The 22,193-nt window shown below is 46.0% G+C and overlaps 1 protein-coding gene across 1 annotated transcript in view; it reads right to left on the bottom strand.

Moving 5' to 3' along the window:
* The window catches only part of UBQLN1 (ubiquilin 1), a 336,216-nt gene that overhangs the window by 31,904 nt on the left and 282,119 nt on the right, over positions 1 to 22,193 (bottom strand). The window contains exons 9-10 of the mRNA XM_069229922.1: positions 8,610 to 8,725; positions 7,830 to 7,998 (exon numbers count right to left, since the gene is read on the bottom strand). Of these exons, the coding sequence (XP_069086023.1) occupies positions 7,830 to 7,998; positions 8,610 to 8,725 (285 nt within the window). The remainder of the gene's footprint in view (positions 1 to 7,829; positions 7,999 to 8,609; positions 8,726 to 22,193) is intronic.

The raw sequence follows: 22,193 nt of genomic DNA, 5'->3' as shown, positions 1-22,193 counted from the left end.
GTGCAGGATCGGGATGCCTGATCTGACCTTACCTCTGTGTGAGAAGGTCCAGTCTGAGGAGAAGCCTCTTGTGGGGGGCAGAGTGATAACTACTTTAGAGTGGAGTACCAAGGCTGGCTGGCCCTGGTTGGCGCTACTATTATGAAGGTTAGCGATGTTTGCCTCAGCTTTCTCACTCTGGGAGAGGCAGAGAAGGTGCAAAGTTTGGGCATTTTGCATTTTACGGGGTAGCAAACAGGTCTATCCAGGGTAAATCTCCCACTTGGCCACTAAGCATGTACGCAAAGCTGTTGAAAATCTCCAGGAGATGCTCCTCCATTAGGTGAATGTTGAGGTAAAGTGTCCAGTGCCAGGTCCTCTGCTCTAGGTGGGAGAGCTGAGGGGGAGTGTGTGCCACTCTACTTTTGGATGAAGTACATTGTGGTCATATTTGTCCTAATCAAAACAACCTTCTCCTGCATTACATGTAGGAACGCTTTGAAGGCTAGCTGAATGGCAAGCAGTTCCAAGTAACTGATGTGGTGATCCTGGTGCTGAGAGGGTCACGTTTCCTGGACTGTGTAATGGTTAAGAGATGCACCTCATCCTGTGAGAGAATCCTCTGTGGTACTGGTCAGCTGCGTGCCTGGGAGAGACACACCTTACACCAGATTAGTGCTGCTCCACGTCTGCAGGGAGCAGTGCACTTTGGCCAGTATCAAAAACTACATCTATCCTCTGTGGAAACAGGCATCATTGAGATACAGCGCTGTCATGTAATCGCCTTGCTAAAGGAGTGGAATGACGTCCTGCAGGGTTGTCATCTGGAAGAACGAGTTACTTACCTTCGGTAACGACTTTTCTGGTGGATACATTAGCTACCTGGGGATTCCTCACCTAATGAATACTCCCATGGCGCCAGCATTCGACGGAAATCTTCTTCCTAGTCTCTGCACGTCGACGAGGACGTCACTCTAGCCCACGCGACACCGTCTGACGTCATACAGGCAATAAGAGGTCCTCACCGACGTGCCGACGTCAGTACCAACATTTTTTACGTGCATGAGAACAACAACCCAATGCAATGAAAGAGCAAGGCAACATCCCATAACACTGTAAAATACACAACATTGCAATAAAATGGCTGTAGATTTAATATAACTCTTTTTTTTTTTAAACCAACAAATATATGCAAATCATGTACATACACAAAGATATATACATATATATATATATATATATATATACACACACATATAAATATATACAAGTATCCATATATACAACATCTATTGCACCTTGAAAACCAAGAGGAGCGCACTCAAGGATTACTTGGTAAGACCAGAAAGGCAACGGGGAGGCGGGTGGGACCGTGAGGAATCCACAGGTAGCTAATGTATCCACCAGAAAAGTCGAAGGTAAGTAACTCATTCTTCTGATGGATACAACTACCTGTGGATTCCTCACCTAATGAATAGAGTCCCAAAGCAGTACCACTCCCGGTGGTGGGTGCCGAAATGGTCAAACCAAGAAATCCTGCAGCACTGACCGTGCAAAATGGCCGTCCCTTCTGACCTCAGAGTCCAAACAGTAATGTTTCGCAAAAGTGTGAAGGGACGACCAAGTTGCGGCCTTGCAGATGTCGACCACAGGAACACCCCTGGCCAAGGCCGAAGTGGCCGACTTAGCTCTGGTGGAATGAGCTCTAATGCCATCAGGAGGATCCTTCTTTGCCAAAGAGTAACAGATTTTAATGCAAAGAACAACCCACCTGGAGAGTGTTCTCTTGTGGACTGCCTTTCCTCTCCTCTTGCCCACGTATCCGATGAACAGCTGATCCTCCAGCCTGAAGTCCTTCGTTCTATCAATGTAGAAGCTTAACGCCCTCTTTGGGTCCAATCAATGTAGTCTCTCTTCCTCCTTTGAAGGATGAGGCGGAGGATAGAACGTGGACAAAGTAATTGTCTGAGCCAAATGGAAGGGTGAAACAACCTTCGGGAGGAAAGCAGCCTTGGTCCTCAACAACACCTTATCCCCATAAAAAGTTGTATAAGGGGGATTTACCGATAAGGCTTGCAACTCACTCACTCTCCTTGCAGATGTTATAGCCACCAGGAAGACTGTTTTAATAACCAAATACCTTAAGGGGCAAGAATGCATAGGCTCAAAAGGGGACCCCATAAGGAAAGTGAGGACCAAGGACAAATCCCATTGAGGCATAACGAATGGTTTTGGAGGATATTTATTTAGAAGACCTTTCAAGAATCTGAGAACAATAGGGGACTTAAATAACGATGGTTGGTCTGGAAGACAAATGAAGGCTGACAGGGCGGACAAATAACCTTTAATGGTAGCCACTGCACAACCTTTCTGCGCTAGAGACAGAGCAAAAGACAAAACATCTGACAGATGAGCATGTAAGGGATCAATCTGTCTCTCTCCACACCACATAACAAATTTAGACCACCTATTAGCGTAGATAGATTTAGTGGAGTGTCGCCTGGCCGCTAATATAACATCCACTACATCAGGCGGGAGAGAGAAGGAACTCAGGTTGCCCCGTTCAATCTCCAGGCATGTAGGTGTAGACTCTGGAGGTTGGGGTGTAAAACCTGCCCCTGCGACTGCGAGAGGAGGTCTGCCCTGAGAGGGAGACGGAGCGGAGGGCACAGTGAGAGTTGGAGAAGGTCGGAGTACCACACCCTCCTTGGCCAATCCGGAGCTATTAAGATGACTTGGCGAATCTTCCTCAACACTTGAGGAATCAAGGGTATGGGGGGAAACGCGTAAAGCAACTGGTCGCACCAGGTTATCAGAAACGCGTCCCCCAATGCTCCCTGCACCGGATACTGGAGGCTGCAGAATAACGGACAATGCGCGTTCTCTCGAGTGGCAAACAGATCTATCCGAGGAAACCCCCACATCTGGAAGATTAAACGGACTTGATCTGGATGGAGACGCCACTCGTGGTCGGCCGAGAAATGGCGACTGAGACTGTCCGCACGTACATTCAAGACCCCGGCCAGATGATTTGCTACCAAGCAAATCTGATGGTCCTTTGCCCAGGACCATAGTCGAAGAGCTTCTCTGCAGAGAAGGTACGTCCCTACTCCTCCCTGTTTGTTTATGTACCACATTGTGGTAGTATTGTCCGTCAGGACCTGTACCGACTAACCACGAAGGGAAGGGAGGAAGGCCTTGAGAGCCAGACGTACAGCCCGTAACTCTAACAGATTGATATGAAACATCTGTTCCTCTGGAGACCAAAGTCCTTTGATCTCCAGATCCCCCAGATGAGCTCCCCACCCTAGAGTGGAAGCATCCGTTATGACCGTGGCCACTGGTGGCGACTGCGCGAACGGCTTTCCTTGCGAAAGATTGTTGCTCGCAATCCACCACTTCAAGTCCACAGCAGCATCTCTGGAGATCTTGACCGCACCTTCTAGATCTCCCTTGTGTTGAGACCACTGCCTTCGGAGGCACCACTGAAGAGCCCTCTTGTGCCAGCGAGCATGCGTGACCAACAGTATGCAGGAGGCAAACAGACCGAGCAGACGAAGGACCTTGAGGACTGGAACTACCGCTCCATTTCGAAACATTAGAACCAATTCCTGAATATCTTGAACCCGCTGAGGCGGAGGAAAGGCTCGATTCAATGTTGTATCCAGTACTGCCCCTATGAACAGGAGGAGCTGAGAGGGCTCCAGGTGAGATTTGGGCACGTTCACCGAAAAGCTCAGGTCGAACAACAACTGGGTTGTTGACTGCAGATGATACGACACAAGCTCCGGGGACTTGGCTTTGATCAACCAGTCGTCCAAGTAAGGGAATACTGCTATCCCCTTCCTTCTGAGCTCTGCCGCAACCACTGACATCACCTTCGTGAAGACTCGAGGTGCTGAAGTAAGACCAAACGGGAGGACCGCAAACTGATAGTGCTGCGACCCTACCACAAACCGGAGATACTTCCTGTGCGACTTGAGTATCGGGATATGAAAATAAGCATCCTGCAAGTCGACAGACACCATCCAATCTTCTTTGTTCAATGCCAAAAGCACCTGTGCTAGGGTCAGCATCTTGAACTTTTCCTGATTGAGGAACCAATTCAAGATCCTCAGATCCAGGATCGGTCTCAACCGACCATCTTTCTTGGGAATCAGGAAGTACCTTGAGTAACAACCTCGACCCCTTTCCTGCTCTGGAACCAACTCCACCGCGCCCTTTGAAAGGAGGACTTGAACCTCCTGTTCTAGCAACAGGAGGTGTTCTTCTGAACAATAAGATGGGCGGGGCGGGAGGGGGGGGCGGAAACTCCCGAAAGGGAAGGGTGTAGCCTTTCTCCACAATACGGATAACCCAAGTGTCCGTTGTAATAGTCTCCCACTTGTGGAGAAAATGCCGTAATCTTCCCCCTACAGGAGAGGAGTGAGTGGGAAATGGTGGAAGCCTAAGGCTGCTTTCCCTGCTGCACCCCTCCAGAGGACGAGGAAGAGGCAGAGTGCTGTTGAGAGGCTCCTCTGGTGCGGGCCCTACCTCTCCCTCTATATGATCTATAGGGGTGAGAAGAGGCGGCTTGCTGGAACCTCCCCCGAAAGGAAGAGGAGGAAGAGCCACGCCCAAATCCACGAAACCTCCTGAAAAACCTGGAAGAGGCAGAGGAAGAAGGAGCTTGCAGCCCTAACGATTTGGCTGTGGCCCTGCTCTCTTTAAATCGCTCCAATCTGCCTTTGCTCCAAACAGTTTGTCCCCATCAAACGGGAGGTCTAATAGGGTCGACTGTACATCCGCAGAAAACCCTGAATTACGGAGCCAGGCCTGTCTCCTTGCCACCACAGCCGTGCCCATCGCCCTAGCCACTGAGTCGGTCGTGTCCAGCCCAGACTGGATAATCTGGGTTGCGGCAGCCTGGGCATCTGAGACAACATCCAAGAGTCCCTGGGGAAGCTCCGTAAAAGAAGATGAAATATCATCCATAAGAGCATGGACATATCTCCCCAGAATGCAAGTTGCGTTGGTGGCCTTCAACGCCAAACTGCAAGAAGAAAATATTTTCTTGGATTGCGCATCCAGTTTTTTGGAGTCCCTGTCTCCTGGCACTGTCGGGAAGGATCCAGGGGCTGATTTTGATGAACAGGAGGCTTGCACCACCAAGCTCTCCGGCGTAGGGTGTCTTGAAAGAAAGCCAGGGTCAGATGGTGCAGCCCGATATCTCCTGGCCACAGCCCTATGAACTGCCGAGGAAGATACAGGCTTCTTCCACACCTCCAACACCGGATCAAGCAAAGCCTCATTAAACGGCAAGAGAGGCTCTGCTGCAGCAGAGGCCGGATGCAGCACCTCCGTCAATAAATTCTGCTTCGCCTCTGCCACCGGCAAAGGCAGGTCCAGAAAATTAGCCGCCTTCCTCACCACAGCGTGAAAGGTAGCAGCCTCCTCCGTATACTCCCCTGGAGATGAAAGGTCCCACTCAGGGGAAGTATCCAGCCCACTGGCCGTATCCAGACCATGCAGTCCATCACCTGAGTCCTCAAACTCTCCTTCCTCCAGGACTCGCTGGTACTCCTGCTCTTCCAACAGACGGAGAGCACGCCTCCTTGAATGTAGTCTCTGCTCAATGCGCGGAGTCGACATGGCCTCTGCCGAAGTCGAAGATCGGCGCCGATCTCCAGAAGCATCCGACGCCGCAGGCAGCTTCGGCGCCGATGAAGGAGCAGGACAAAGATCTCGGAGCCGATGGACCCACCGGAGTCACAGGACGAAATCCCGACGTCGACGGGATGGAAACCTCCGGAGCCAATCCCTCTGAAGCCACCGGAGCGGCCACCGGCGCCGAGCCCACATTCCCAAAAGGGAGAAAGGGCATAAAGGGTGCCGGCCGAAGAGGCGCAGGATCACCCAATGAAAAGGCCAAAGGCCCCGAAGGACCAGCCGGAGCACCTCCTGGAGCCATCTGCTGAAAGATGGTATACATCGCATTCAGAAATGCGGTACTATCGGCTCCAGGGGCTGGAAAAGCCGGATACTGAGGTGCCTGGATTGAAGGCGACCCCGACGGCGGCTTCGACGTCCGCGACGCCGGAGACATCAGAAGAGGCTGCATCACCTCAACCACAGACGCTTGTCCAGGCGAAGTCGGTGACGCCGGATAGGGCAACGGCGTCGATGGATGCGGCGTGACCGTGGGACTGACCTCCCAAGTCCTCCGACGCCGAGCCGAAGGCGACCTCAAACGAGTCTTGCTGGAATGACGCCGTGAATCTCTACGGCGCCGGGAGTCTCGATGACGCCGATGAGAATTTGGCGAGGAAGACTTTTTGTGATGTTTTTCCTTTCTCTTCGACTTCGCCAGGAATAGTTTAGCCTCACATTCCTTGAGGGCCTTCGGATTCATGTGCTGACATGAATCGCAAGTCACGACGTCGTGGTCGGAGCTCAAACACCAGAGACAGTCGGAGTGGAGATCTGTAACGGACATCTTGCCCCCACACTCTCGACAGGGCTTGAAACCCGACTTTCTCTGAGACATTGTTACCGCAGAGAAGAACTACGCAGCAGAAAACACACTGTAACCACTAAAGTAACAGTAGCACCCTCGAAGATAACCGTTTCGAATGCACGGAAAAAAGGGAACTGACGTCGGCGAGGACCTCTTATTGCCTGTATGACGTCAGACGGCGTCGCGTGGGCTAGAGTGACGTCCTCGTCGACGTGCAGAGACTAGGAAGACGATTTCCGTCGAATGCTGGCGCCATGGGAGTATTCATTAGGTGAGGAATCCACAGGTAGTTGTATCCATCAGAAATGTTCGGATAAAATGTAGAGGTTGAAGGACTAAAAACGTGAATGGGTTTGAGTGCAACGTCCTTCTTGGGGATTAGGAAGTAGAGTGTGTATATGTCGCTCCTTGTATTGCACTTATAACATTTCTATGGTGCACTTCTGTAAAAGGTATGCACCTCTTCCTTGAGGAGGGTGAGGTGTTAGTTGTTGCATCTCTTGGGTGTGGGTTCTGAGAAAGAAGGCATGGAAAAAGGTTCTTCCTCAAAAGAAAGTCTTCCCTTGTAAGAAACAGGCTCCTAAATGTGGCAGTGGAGCTGGTGGAGGCTTAGCGGAGATCTTGTCAGTGACCAGGTGTATGAAGAGGTGCTGTTGGCTAACGTACAACTCTTGATGATGCCTCTCAGGATTGGGACCTTGACATGTTACTCGCTGGGCATATATGCTAGATTGTGGGCAGATGACAGCCTTTGGTGGTGGTGTTCCATGGCCTTGGATTGGCTGGGGCACCAGGGGTGTTTTTTGTGGGGGTGATCATCTTTGCTGGAGGCTTTGCCAGCTCTGAAGCCTTTTGTGGGTGCTGACTGTAGCCTTGCCTCGACTGCTGAGTTTGGGCTTGAGGCTTGACTCCCTCAGGAGAGGTGCTCTGCATCAATGAGGTTCTTTCGTGGAGCCTGGGTTCGTCCTGAGAGGCAGACATACTCATAACCCTGAGCTAAAGTGTTGAAGACTGCATCTGAACAGAGATGGTGCCTGAGCTCGAAAGAGCAGAATGTAGTAGGATAGAGAAAACGCAGTTGGGGGGGCAACAAAAACATTAAGAAACAACCTCGCAGTCCACTAGGTGAACGTCCAAACATGATGGCAATAGTAAAAAAAATACACAATCTAAGATGGAGCTGCTGTCGTGTGCCATACACAGAGAGGAGTAGTCTCTGATTTAGCAACTTGCAAACGTCCAAGACCTTGACTAGATGTGAGGAAAATGCCAAGCATATGTATCTACAATCATACATACTACAAACATAATGTTTATTATTAGACGATTTATCTTTTTTAGCTTAAAAATATACCTGAGGGTTAGCGCCAGCAAGTGCTTGCAGCATCTGCTGAACGAACTGCTGATGCCCAGGCTCTGTGATGCATGAAGATGGAGTGGTACTTTCAGTAGGGGCAGGGGTGGGTGCGGCTGTCCCTGGAGGAACACCAGTGCCTGCCATGCCTCCCAAACCTGGTGCAACGCTGCGAAGACAAAAAGGCTGTTAGCAATGAATGAAGAAAGAGCCAAAAACACCCCTTCATAGATTCCTAGCACTTTCCTTTCATTACAGATTTCCAAGTTAACTGGCACCTTTATGATTCTGCAGTATTTTCATATCTCCTACAAGTACTCACCGAGTCCTGCCATGGGTCTCAAAGAATGAAATGGAGTACTAGCAAAACTACTAGGGACCGTTCCGCAACCACATGGGCTACACACTAATAGGAAGGGAAAACTGCCAATTAGTTTAAGCTTCAAGCATGTGAAAGGCGCACTACAAGAAAGCTCAACTGACCACAGGCATACCCAGCTAAGCAAGTACATTATATATCCTAATTTATGCACACAAACTAATTCAAAATAAAAAATTAAAATTAAATCAGTATGAACAACAGGTTGTAAACAAACATTCCTAGTCACTAAAACGGACCCTGGGCCTTGTAATTCTAATTATGGTTACATTTAAAACAACAATATATTGTCGACCCTTTTTCTTATTTAACCCCACCAATGTGAAGCTGGACAAATGTTTATCCTAGCAATATGAAACGAAAGGGCAGTAATTATGATTGTTTCATTTAAATATTCTTACCCTGGAATAAGCGTTGGAGCTTCTGTTGCTAATGTCTGCAGACCTTGCTGAATCTGTAGCAAAGCTTGCATTGCGCGAGGATTCGACATAGCAGATAATGTGTCTGGACTCTGCATCTATAAAATATAATTGATAACATGTGTGGATGATGTAAACTGGAAAGTGGAATAAGAATATAGTCTACGAGTTGCACCTGTAATTAAAAAGCAACTGAATAAAGTTCAATGCAGAGGGGAAATCCGGTGCTTTATTTGGGCTTGCTGTTTCCTGTGCGGAGCACCTGCACTTATTTTTGAGAGTCGGGGCTTATTTTTCTGCCTCAAGCATTTCCTGCGAGCAAAAGACACACATGGGAAAGACGGAGTAAGAGAAAAAACAAAAAGCGTCACAAACGGAGAAAGCTGTAAGTGTGAACTGAAGGGGCAGGGAGTGGCCTTAAATGGATTAAAGAGGCCAGAGATGGCCTCAGGATTACGCTGCCTCAATATTCTGTGCTCGCACGTTTATCTGCAGCATCCACGTGTTTAAGAGGAAGGCTTTGGGCACCTGCACGTTTATATTTACTAATTAAGCAGTGGGGAAATCTATTTTTCAAGCTAGCTAATTGGTGTTTGGGATACGGCAAGGTACTTTCCTGCCACATTTAAGGGTTTCCATGTTTAACTATAAATACTTAAGTATCTGTAAAGTGAGCTCAAAGTTTAACCAATACATTCTATTGTTAGATTATTATTTTTTTGCTTAGTGGGTAAGCAGAAGTAAGGAATTGTGATCAGTCAGAATATGGTACCCATAGCATTACCTATGAATTACGAATGCTAATGTTCCAGAGGTCTGAAACAAGACACTGGCTCTGGGGAGGAATTGAGTGCATGTGAATCTACAGCACTACAGGTTATGAACAGATACTTACAGGGAAAGTAGCATATTCTGTTCGTAGCATGTATGGCTGTAGATGCACATATATGCATACAGTATAAAGCAGTACTCCTTGAAGTGTGGCTTATCAGTAAATGGTGCAGATTTTCAAAACAGTTCTTAATATTGTTTGGCCAACTCTAGCCTGCTGACAGGTGAGAATATCCACAAAGTAATGCTTTAAGGTACCATGTTTGGATACATTTAATGATCTTACTGTGCCAGCTTTTGTTACTGAGTGACCTATATGCAGTCTGGCAAAAGCAACAAGGAACGGTTGAGTTTTATGAAAAGATTTAGCTCCGTCATTGTAGTACATTAGAGCCCTTTTATACATCTAGAGCAGAGGTCTCCAAACTTTTTAATGCCGCACCCCCCCAGTTGAAAAATAAAAATCATTGCCCCCCCCCTCAGAATTTTTCACAATTATTTTATAAAAATGGCAATGTTTAAATATGTCTAAACCTATTTAAACATTGCAGTTAAGTACTGTTACCTTTTTAAAACTGCAATAACTTGCTTCTGCTTAAAACAAAGGCCTGTTATCTGTATAATATTTATTTAGGCCAGAGTCTGGGGCCCCCCATGGGATCACTTGAAGCCCCCCTAGGGGGGCCCGCCCCCCAGTTTGAAGACCTCTGATTTAGAGTATGAAGTGCCTTTTTTGATATTGAGGCTGTGGCAGGGGAAAAGACTGGTAGTGCAACTGTTTGGTTGAGGTAGCAGCAGAGACCACCTTGTGCATAAATTTACAATCAATTCTAAGAACAACCCTAGCTGCATGAACGGTTCTTGTAGGGGTACGCCTGTACCTCACACGTATACAGTAATATCTATGAGGAAAGCTACTGTCCAGGAGAAGAACTGCAAATGAAAAGGAATGCAGTAGTTCAAATGGAGGACTCATGAGTCTTGTCAGTACTGTATTAAGGATCTAGAGAGGGGGCAGGTTGTACTCAGGGTGGAATAACCCTCTTAAGGCCTTCCATGAAAGCTTCAATGTCTGCAATTCGAAACAGTGAAGAATGTTCTCCATTTTGCATACATGCAGCAATAGCCCCAAGGTGTAAGCGTGCAGAAGCATATGCTAACCCTGATTTTCTGAGGTGAAGCAAATAATGGACAATGTATTAAAGGGTTCTAAATGTGGTTGTAGGTCTACAAGCTTCTTATAGGATGTCTCTACACTCCTGTGGGAGATTTAGACATCCAAACTCAAATTGCTAGATTGAGTTGGCTTGGGTCTGGTTGTCTGATCTTTTCCCGTTTCTGCATGAGAAGGTCAGACCTGTTGGGGAGCTTCCTGTGAGACGGAATAAAGATCTCAAGGAGTGCTGGGAACCAAGATTGTCTGGCCCATATGGGAGCCACCAGGATGAGGGAGCTTTGCCGTAGCATTCTTACCACATGCAGACAGAATGAGAGAGGAGGAGAAACTTAGGCAAATATCCGTGAACAGATCATCCAAAAGAGCATTACCCATGGGCTGTGGGAAACTGGAGGCTAAGATTTGGCATTTTGTGTTTATCACAAGTGGTTAATAGGTCTATTTGTACGAAACCCCAACGTTGGAAGTACGGGAGTAGGACTTGTGGGTGGAGTTCCCACTTGTGGGCTTGTTGATGTATCCAGCTGAGTAGGTCAGCAAAGTCAATGTCTGCTCTTTGGAAGCACACCGCTAGGAGTTGTATTCAATGGTGAATCACTGAACGCCAGTTCTTCTGTGTCAGTGGTGATAGCTGATGTGCATGGGTGGTGCCCAGTTTCTGCAGGTAATACATGAAGTCATGACTGTCTTTAACAGCCCTGCCTTGCCCGGAATGTTCAGAAAGAAAGCTTTGATGGCTACATGAATTGTGGGAGGTTCCAGGTAGTTGATGTGGAACTCCTGCTGCTGGGGGTGACCATAGACCCAGAACTGATAGGAGAAGATGGGACCAACCCCCCTCCGATGTGCTGATTAAGGTTGTAAGCCAACTGTAGTGCCTATGTCCATCTGAACCATGCCGTCAGGCTCAAAGTACTTAGTTCTGGATGGTATAACTATCCCTCCTGTGCTGTTAGTGGGTCGTGATGTGCTGGGAGCATCATGACCCATTCCTGCAACATTTCCACTAGGTCTGAGAACCAAGTGTGTGTCTCACTGAGGGGCTATTAGGATTATTGTCATGTGTGCACGTCTGTATCACTAGTAATATCTTTGGGATTTGTAGAAAAGTGTAGGCAAACATTCCTGACCATTCTATTGTGACAGTGTGAGTGGGGTTATGAAATAAGAGGGCGAAGCTTGGGCATTTTGCGTTCGTCTGGGTTGTTAACAATATGTGTGGTGGCTCCCTTCTTTGAAAGATGTTTTTCACCATGCTTTCCTTTAGCTCCACTTGTGTGCGGTACTTATCTGTCTGCTTCTGTTTTCTGTTCCCCGGGTAGGTGTATTGCCATTAGCGTTATCTTTCTACGGCCCACTGCCATAGATCCTGCATTTAGGTCGATAGCAGATCCCCACACCCCCAAGCCTGCCCGCTTGTTGAGGCAGAACACTGAGGTTGTGTTGTCTGTCTGAATTTAGACTGACTTTTCCTCCATGCGGGTCTGGAATGCTTTCAGTGCTAAGAAATTAGTCGGTCGTTTGAACACATTTACGTGCTGTACTGCTTCTTTTGGGCTCCCATGGCCATCTGATGTTCAGTGTTCTCAAGTGAGCTCCCACCCAGTGTGGGATGAGTCTGATGTAATGGTTAATGAGGGAGTTAGTGGTTTGAATGACTGATCTACTGTACTGTTTTCTAAATTCCACCACTACATCTCTTTCTGTACTCTGTGACAACCACTAGGATCCTCCTGACTCCTGTTGATTATGACAATTTTTATTGTATCCACTCTTGCTGTGGTCTCATGTGCAGCCTTGCCTGGGGTACTAAGGAAATGTAAGATGCCATCATGGCTATTATCTTCCCTACCGAACCCCATGTCAGACTTTTACCCTACTTGTAGAGGTAAGTTTGCTCTGTTAGTATCTACACTCTTTGTTACTGTAAATACCTTAGTGTGTTCCATGTTTAGGATCACCCATAGGAAAACTTTATCCTTTCCTGGGAGTGATGATGATTTTTTGAAGGTGAGGGAGCACCACAGATGAAGCAATTGCTCTACCTAGTGAGTCTGTTGTATCCAGTCCGCAAGGTATCTTAAACATTGCCATCAGCAATAGCATGGGGTAGGATGGCTCGGGCCTTCTCCAAGGCCAAAGGCAGAACTTGCACAACTGAGTCCCTCACTGCATGGGTGTACCAGCCAAAGAGGTATGCGGTGTTCCCGGACTGCAGAGAAAGACTGGTGGAAGAGAAAATCCTCTTACTGAAGGTGCCCATTGTCCTAGACTCCCTATTAGGTAGTATGGTAAGGAATGCACCAGGGTTAACCTTAGAGGCTGAGGCCTGCATACCTAGGACGTCAGGGGTGTGGTGCTGGGGAGGAAACCTGGATCCCCGGGAGAGGGGTGGCAGCGGCGGACAATAGCCCTGTGCACAGGAGCACCTAGGCAGAGCTTGGCCCAGGCCCCGAGCAGGATATCAATGAGGGATTCATTAAAAGTGAGTAGATGTTCCATGAGGGACAGCACAGGTTTAAACACCTCTGTCAAGACATTGGTGGTCAGGAGGGGATAATGCTGGAAATCTCCACTGGGAGAAAAACAAAACAGGCAAAATGGGGAAGGAAGGAAATTCTCACACTACACATCTTCTGGGAGTAACAATTCAGGGGTAACAGAAGGGAAGGCACTGACAAAAGGCTTACTTTGCACTTCTAAGGAGACTGCTGTATCCAGACCCCTCACAACCTCAACCAATCTAGTGGTGGTAACAATGGAAAGAACAAAAATGTATGGCCCTTGGACTCTAACTGTTTATAGGGTTTCAGGAATGCGCATGATACATAATGCTAGTATGTCAGGCTTTTACCAACCTACATTTTGTGCACCATGTTTTCAATGGAAATCCAAGATGGATTCCTCGGAGCTCATAGTCCGTGATAACTTGCATACTCGCTGTTCAACCTACCATGCAAACCAGTTCTGCATTCTTGTGCCTAATCCATGCAGTTGGACTGCAACTATTGACCTGGTTATATAAGACTGGGCAGAGGTTTTGAATGGGCGAAGACAGTAGAAGGCTCACCCTTCCCTAGACAACAGGTACAAAAAGGCCTGTCCTGCCGTTAGCACATGACATGCTGTCACTACTGGTCATGTTGTGAAAACTGGTGACCCAACAGCAGTCAAACTGGTAGGGAGGGCCTACATGATGCACCACTCCAGACCACACAACCTTACCTTTAGTCGCAATGCCATAGCTAAAGTGGTCCTCTGCATACACGCGCACACACAAAGATACACCCCACCATTCTTGTGTGGAGGCCAAAAAAAAATACATTCTTGCTAAAGTAGGTAGCAACAGACTTCCAGTCAAAGAACTGTACTTGTTACAATACTCACCTTCTATTTGATGTACAAATGTTAGGAAACAGAAGAAAGTGACTACTCTCATCATTCACCCCCTTCTTCCATACTTCCACTTGTAGCTCCAGCTCCTGGTTTTTAGCAGGATTCAAGACCACCATGACTGTCTCTCCCTTCCTAATATTTTTCGTATGGTTCATTGTTGGTAGTCTGCACACTCTGCATAACAGCTAGTCTTACACATCTGCCAAGGAATACAGCAGCATGGACACCACTATGACCTGCAATGACTCATCCACTTTTAACAAGGAGACCCCCAGCACCCTGAGGTAAAGTAATCTCAAATTTCAATTGTCTCTAGACGAACATCCAATTTCAGAATACTGCACTACCCATTCACTTGCACCAACCAATGTATGAGAGGATATCACTCGGTCGAGAAACTGCTGACTCTTAGCTTGCGCCTCATGTACACCTGCATCACTTACTACTGCAAACGATACCAGTTACACCACGTACCAATTGTTATAGTGAAATAGGCAGTGTGAAAAATGTGTATCAAGAAAACGTATGTATTTCTGAAATAGGCAAACATACAGTTTAGGAGGAGTGGTTATTTCTACATCTATGAATTTGTGGGTACCTGTACTAGAGTATGGTTTGGAGGCTACTTTTCAAAATGTAATCTTTCTTATACACTGTCTTACATTTGAAAGGCACAAATGCAGTGAAGTCCAATTAGTAATAAGAAATGTTGTACTATTCTATGCTTCCACAAGTCTCCAGATAAAATGGTACCTCACTTGTGTGGGTAGGCCTTGTGCCCGTGACAGGAAATGGCCAAAACGCAACATGGATGCCTTGCATTTTCCCACTGAAAACTGACCCTCTTTTTCCAATGTGGGTAGCTCTAGATTTTGGACCCTAGCTCAGCCGGCACCTAGGGAAACATAGCCAATCTGTAAAAAACTAGACACCTTGGGGAATCCACGATGGAATGACTTGCGTGGATCCTAGTAGGTGTTTTTTACCCACAATGCCCTGCAAGCTTCAAACTTTGCCTGAAATCACACATTTGTATTACGTCTCTGTGATGGAAACTTCCGGATTCCACAGGAATCACAAAATTTCTACCACCCAGCATTGCCCCACCTGTGCTGATAAAAACACTGGGCCACTTGTATAACGGGGCCTAGTGCTGCAACAGGAACGGATCAAACCAAGTACTATGGGAGCCCCCTGTGACACGTCTAAGGAATCTTCAGGTGTAGATAGTGGTGGAGAAGAATGAGGTAATGTAGGTGTGGAGGGGCATGGAAGAAAGGCAGGGATGGGCTTGTCAATAGTATTCTTCTGAGGAGGAAGTATCACTTCCAGTGCTTCCTCAAAAGTGGGCTTCCTCGAATGGGCGAGGAGAGGAAGCCTTTGCAGGCATGCAGCCAGTCCCCAACTGTATGTGGAATTTCTTTTGTTGAATGTCCAGTTTTTCCAAAATGGGCTTATCAGGTGAAGTAGAGGCAGAGGATGTTGTTGCAGTTTTTTACTCCAGGGGTTTTGAATCCGAAGGTTTGGACTTCAATGAGTGAGGCACTCGTGAAGTTGAGGTGGTGGAGGTCGACTGACAGGCCGGCACCAAAGGTCGAGCTGGCGCCAAACACTGGTTTCGGTCCAAAGAGGTTGATGCAAAGGTTTGGGCTTGTCATGTACTTTTGGTGCCAGGCCCAGGGGTGGGGCGTCCAAAGCAGTTTTCCAGATCAGACCACGCCAGAGAGCAGTGATGGACCGGGGAGCTCAGATTCTGCAACCAAAAAAGCCAAAGACCTTGTGGCTGGCTTGGGTTGGAGGGCAGGGGCTGCAGTATCACGTAGGCTCTCATTATTCTAATGAGACTACTGGATTTTGTGCAGAAGAATCGCCTGCAGTGTGGGAGACTGAGTCTGACCCACTACAGGTGACGCCTGTTGCTCCAAACCGAGTTTTGCTCTAGCTAACTAGCAGTGCCTCATCTCTACTAAAGGGCAGGGATGATTGGGCAGCTGAGCGCATGACATAATTGATTTCTCAGGGAAACCGTGGTCACTCCGGTCTCATCCGTTTCTCTCGGTTAAATTAGTCGCACATACACAATGACAAACAGAGGCAGTATATGCTTCAATAATGTGTTTAATGAAGCGACTGCATTTAAGATAGCAAAGCATGGGCTGCAATAACCAGGACGATACAGCATGACAAGATTAAAACTGTGACAAGAAGAGTAAAGCATAGAAATAATGCTACCATATTGTCACTAGAGTCAACAGACTAATTCCTACCTAGGCTAGAATAGAGTACAGCATGTTAAGCTCTAATCCTGCCCTTCAGGTTCCCCTGGGAAGACATCATCCTCCGTACCTGAGCACAGGCCTGAAGTCTGCATAAGCAGCTGTAGCGAAGCATTCAGCAATCAGCATAAAGTTGTGGTTCTCTGGGTGGAATCTCCCACTAACGTGTAAGGGACAGGGAAGTGTTTTTATAATAAAACAGCTGATGTTCTGAGAAAATGTCCCAACGTAATGATGTGTATTTTCTATGAATGTCAGAGACAAAACTTTATACCACGTTCACTGGCAACTTATCTTACTGCAGCCCTGGAAGAAGCAGAGTGAGCAAGAATTTCTTGTTTGAGAACAGAGTGCTGGCCTAGGCAAAAACAGTTATATAGAGATAAATAAAACAAGACTGTAAAAGTTGCTATTGTAACAATAAGCAAATCCAAATAAAATGTATCTAGCTTAAAGTGCACAGCCGCAGGACTAGTGCATTAAAATAACGTGCATGGAGCTATAACTAAAATGGCTACACAACTCCCTCCTCTTGTCTGTTGTAGGTGGTGCAAAGCCTAAATATCTAAAAGCTACTAAAACTCAACCGAAGATATATGTGTAAAAAATGTAAATAATGACAAGATAAAAGGTCACATGGGCGCATAAAAGTACAATTTAAAATGTTAACATGTGGCATAAAAAGGACCGAATTTCAAGAATCAGAGTTATTTTTAGAATTTCAAATCGATTCTGGGTCAATGGAGGACAGGAAATCTTCCACTTCGGCAGGTGTTAAAGAAATTTGCGATTCCAGTAGTACTGGACGCATTAAATATATGCCACACGAGTTCAAAATGTCTTGCAAAGTTGGTACTTAAAATGGACTGTATCTCTGCTGACGACCTTGCCACCTGAAGTACGTAGGTATCCCATGCAGATGTGAGAGCCACACGTTTTTGAAACAAAGCCTTGAGTCTGCTCAACTTGTCAAAATTCACATTAGTAGTAGCAATGAGGCCAAATGTCAGCTACCTCTTATTTTAGTGGAAGGAAAAAGTACGTTCCCTCAGCATGAAACAATCTTAGAGACCGAAACAACAATCTATTCCGGCTCGCATCCCACAACAGTTTTCACCATTGAGGAAAACATAGCTGCGGTTTGAAAGCACCTTTAACGTGGGTCTAATCAAGGGGACTGGAACTCCCTTCAGATAACAAGCCAAGTAAGCTGCAGACACGTTACACGCCCCATGCAAGGACAGCTGTTTACAAACCATCGAATGGCTGGCAGAAGTCTCACATTCACTACCGCTAAGAAAGACTTCTTTCATGCCACTAAGAAATTTTTATGAGAAGGGTAGCTCCCACACCTCATTAATATAACTATCTCCCAGCCTTTCATATCTGCCTACCGGAATGTGCTTTAAACAGGACGTGAATTGCAATGTGGAAATAGGCAGATTAATGACCCCATGTATTTACCACTCAGAAGATGGTATTTCAGCCACAGTAAAAGGCAACTTTTCGATGTTTAGCATGACATAAGTCGCTTCTTAGCCATTAGATGTTGTTGTTGCGTTAAATTAAAAGTAGAAAATATTTCCCTTGCGCTGACGTGTTGCCAGGGAACGCGACCTGCCTTCAGTGTTTGAAGTGTCCAACCCAACCGCATAATGGACCTTAGTTGACTCTGTCCATGATGTAAGGAAGACATATCTGTTTATATAATGTCTATTGCAGAAGAGACAATGTTATTTAAGGTGTATATTCGGTTGGACAGGGTATTAATCCCTTTATCTACAATAGCTAATGCCTTCTGTAAACTTTCCTGATCTATTTGCCTTAACCGGGCAGCAGCTTCTTGTTGTGAAAGCTTCCAGATTTCAATATCTCCTTTATATAAGAAGTGTTTTCTGCGGCCTAACAGGAAATCCTATAAGTCGGTGTTAGACAGGAGCCTGGAGTGTTCTCTAACCGCGTCTAGTGAGGAACTCTTTAACCATTGCTGGCATAGTTTCCCTTCACTATATGTTATTATACCTGCATGATCGGACGATATATAGCGAGGGTCCGGCCTACTAGCTCTAAACCCCCTGAGGAGTTTAAAAAACATTTATGAAACCCATTGGTATCTACTGGCCACAATAACCACCCGCCAGGACGTGACAGTGATGCATTAAACGTGCCATTCTGGACCCATTCATCGAGCTGGTTTTCAGTTGCATTAATATATTTTTGCCATTTATAACATTTTGCAGGGGTAGGAATACTGGGCATGCTCAATTCCTTAATGTTTGCTAAGCCTAAACAACTCATTTGTTGTACAGTTTCATTCAAAAATATCATTTGAACAGGTATCAAGCATGCTCTAAATAAAGCTTCCTTCCCCAGCATTTGCCAATGTGTAGTCTCCCACACACTTTTTAAGTCAACCGACTTCAGCCAATATTCATAGCCTTCTAAAGTCAACCAGGAAACAAATGAATCCGAATAAATTTTGTATTTGTCAATAGTATGCATTCGTTTTCTGTAGGTGGCAATTTAAAATAATATAAATTCGCATTTTTAACATTATGCCCAGAAAAATATGTAAACTTTCCAGAATATGTTTTAGACCTCCCTTGCGGTGGAGTAGGAAAATGTTCCCATTGCGTGTAATTAAAAACAGTCTTTGGGCTACTTGCTCTGTGGATGAAATGGTGCCCATAATAGTTATAGCAAAACATATCACCATAATTCTCTTTAGATTGGTAAACATCTTCGTTTTCAAATACAGTGTAATACTGCAAGTCAATCATCATAGAATTAACTGTTTTCACATCCCAATCATGAGAAACAACTCCGGGTATTATTAGATCGTTCATTGAAAGTTTAAACATATGGTATTTGAATGACCACTGTAGGGACGTACATATCGAATGCTACTTTATCCCAAAGAATCCCATCAGGAGTCTCTGCGGACCTTGTGAGAAGAAAAATGTGGTTTTAGGATCTCATCCACCAGTTCAACTGTTGATTTTTCAGGAAGAAAATGACCATGTATTTACAAAAAGAATGTTATAACAAACCCAATCCAAAGCAGGAAAGCCACAGATAGTTTCATTGAAGAATAAAATAAGTTGTTTTAAGCCAGTTTATCAGCTTATGTGTTTTTGCCATTTCAGGTGTCGAAGAGGCGAATGAGTCCAAAACGTTGTCGTTGATGTCGACAAAGTATCCAGAAGCAGTTTGTGCAAAAACTGGAGCTGTGTTAGTAGGTGGTGTTGGTGTTTCCCCTGGTGGTACAGAATAAATGGCACCTACCATCTGTTTTGAAGTTGTGTCAAATTGATCAGTTATTTCTGTATTGTTTGATGTCAGTGGAACTAATGCAAGATCATTATCCACCCTCCCCAAGCTCGGAGAGGTATCAGTGTTGCTGCTTACAACTGGTAGAGAAACTTCTTGACCAGTAGTGAGAGGGATTCGGGACCTACTGGCTGTTCCTTTTGGTCGACAGTGCAGGATCAGCCACATGGTGTAGTTTGACATTATCGATAGAGACAAAGCGATTTTCTTTGGCACCTGTGAACGGTGGTAGAAGGACAGTTCTGGTGCCGTGTATTCCCAAGACTGGGACTGGTGCACGATGAGAAGGACCAAATTCCTTTTTCATAGCAACCTTTTCACTTACTAGATCCCCAAGTTTAGGAATCCAGCCCGTAGGCGTTACAGGTACATCCTTAATTCCTGTGGAGGCAACACTGGCAGAAGCGCTGTCGTCATAGAACTGTTGCAATTCCTGTAAGACACGTTAATTTATGTCAAAGGGTGTTTCTGCCACCTCCACGCCAGAACCATCAAGATCTGGAACATACATTTGAGTTCCGAACAGGCACTCATATGAAGTACGACCCCCCCAGGGACCTTCTAGGCATATGGTTTTGTGCTCTCTGGACTCCATACAGTGATTAAGCCAACTACGACCCGAACCTATGACTCTGGCTGTTAAGGATTGCTTTAAATCATGGTTTAATCGCTCCATGACACTATTTCCCTCTGGACGAAATGGAGACGAATACTAGAGTTAGACCCCCAACTAAGCCATGGGGTCCCTGAATGCCGTTGAGGCGAAAGCAGGTCCCTGGTCAGAGTGGAAAGCCGCAACTGCATATGTACCAATAAAGACTCGCACATCTTTAATAACAGTCTGAGCGTCAGCTGAACGTTGTGCCCACACCCATAGAAATCTGGAGCAGAAGTCAACAGCGACTAAGATGTATTTGTATGCACTATCTGTTGTTAGGGGACCACAATGGTCCAAGTGCACACACTGTAAAGGTTTGTTGGATATTAGGAGGGGTGTCTGCGGTGGGCGTTTAGCGGTGGAAACTTTAATTTGTTAGCAGATGTCACAACAAAGGACATACTCCTTGGCCTCTTTGTATAGGCCTGGCCACCAATAACGGGCTTGTAGCAACGATATTGTAGCTGCCACACCAGCATGGGCAGATGCTGCCCCCTCATGCGCTGCATTAATCAACTCTGGTCGTATATCTTTGTTGGGAATATCTTTAACCCCTAAGCCTGGTATTTTAACCTCCGCATTTAGGCAGCCTCCTATTTGGCAGGAATATTTCGCAGGAAATGCTTTTGGACAGGGCATACCATCAGCCGTAGATTTCACGGCAGCCCATATGTCTTCATCCGGTTCGAACCTAGGCAACAGTAGCCGTGGCTACTGCTGACTTTACGGCTTCATCAGCCAGTGTATTCCCAGCAACGTGTATTCCAACGCGCTGGTGTCCAAGTGTATGTACAACATGGACGTTTGATAACGTTCCCTTTAGCTCCGCTATTTTCCCCCACAGAAGTCTGTGTTTAATGGTGTTGCCTTTAGAATCTCTTAACCCATTCTGGCGCCAGTAATGCAGGTATTCATTGAAGGACTGGACACAATAGTATGAATCACAAAATCAGCGTTCGCTGTCCAGGATCCGTATGTTCCAGTGCCATCACCAGAGCTTGTAGTTCTGCTAGTTGTGCTGTGCAATCCCCTAGGGTTTGTGTGTATGTATGTTGAGGACAGAATTTATTATCCTCCATGTAGTCACTTACAATTGCGCAAGCAGCGGAGTATTGATGCTTTGTGCCAATTGCAGGTTGTGTAGAGCCATCTGTGTACATGACTCTTTGATATTGATCAATAGGCAATGCATTTGCAGGAACCGGCTACTCTAGTTCATATTGCAAAATTTTTGTTTGTAATTTTGGGTCAAAAATGTAGTCTACATCAGTGGCTGTCAAAGACGTGGCCCATTGTATCCAACGTGAATGTAATGCTTTAGTGTTAGGAATGCTGGCTTTTGTGACAGCCTCAAGGGCTGGAATGGGAGAAACTACAATAATGCGTTTGCTCTGGGCTAGAGGTCTTTATTTAATGACAGCCATCTGAACAGCAGTGCGAATTTTCTCAGTGGGAGCAAAGCGTTGTTCTGCTGATGATTACAAGTGTGATTTGTATGTAATAGAGACAGTCTCACCCTCGTTAAAGATCACATAGGTGAAACCAATGGCACCAGCAATTACTCTGATGACCAAGTGTGTTTTATTGTCCCTTGTTTGTAAATGTTGTGCTGCAAGCATATCTGTCTGCAGATCTCTGAGAATGCGTGTGTTTGACTGTCCAAAACTTACTTGAAAAGTCTGGACGTATTAAGTCATATAAAGGTTTTATGCTTGTTGCATAATCTGGAATGTAAGTTCTGCCAAAATTTAGGAACACCAATAGTGAATCGTATTCGGAGGTTGTAATTGTGCGCATTTTTCTAAGAATTGTGGTGCTAGGCTCTTTTCTTTACTCAATAGCTCATATCTGAGAAACAGGACGCTGAGGAAAGCTATATTTGTTTTTTTTAAGCCAAA

The sequence above is a fragment of the Pleurodeles waltl genome, chromosome 1_1 (assembly GCF_031143425.1).
Source record: "Pleurodeles waltl isolate 20211129_DDA chromosome 1_1, aPleWal1.hap1.20221129, whole genome shotgun sequence".
Lineage (NCBI taxonomy): Eukaryota > Metazoa > Chordata > Amphibia > Caudata > Salamandridae > Pleurodeles > Pleurodeles waltl.
This window is presented reverse-complemented; position numbering and strand designations above follow the sequence as displayed.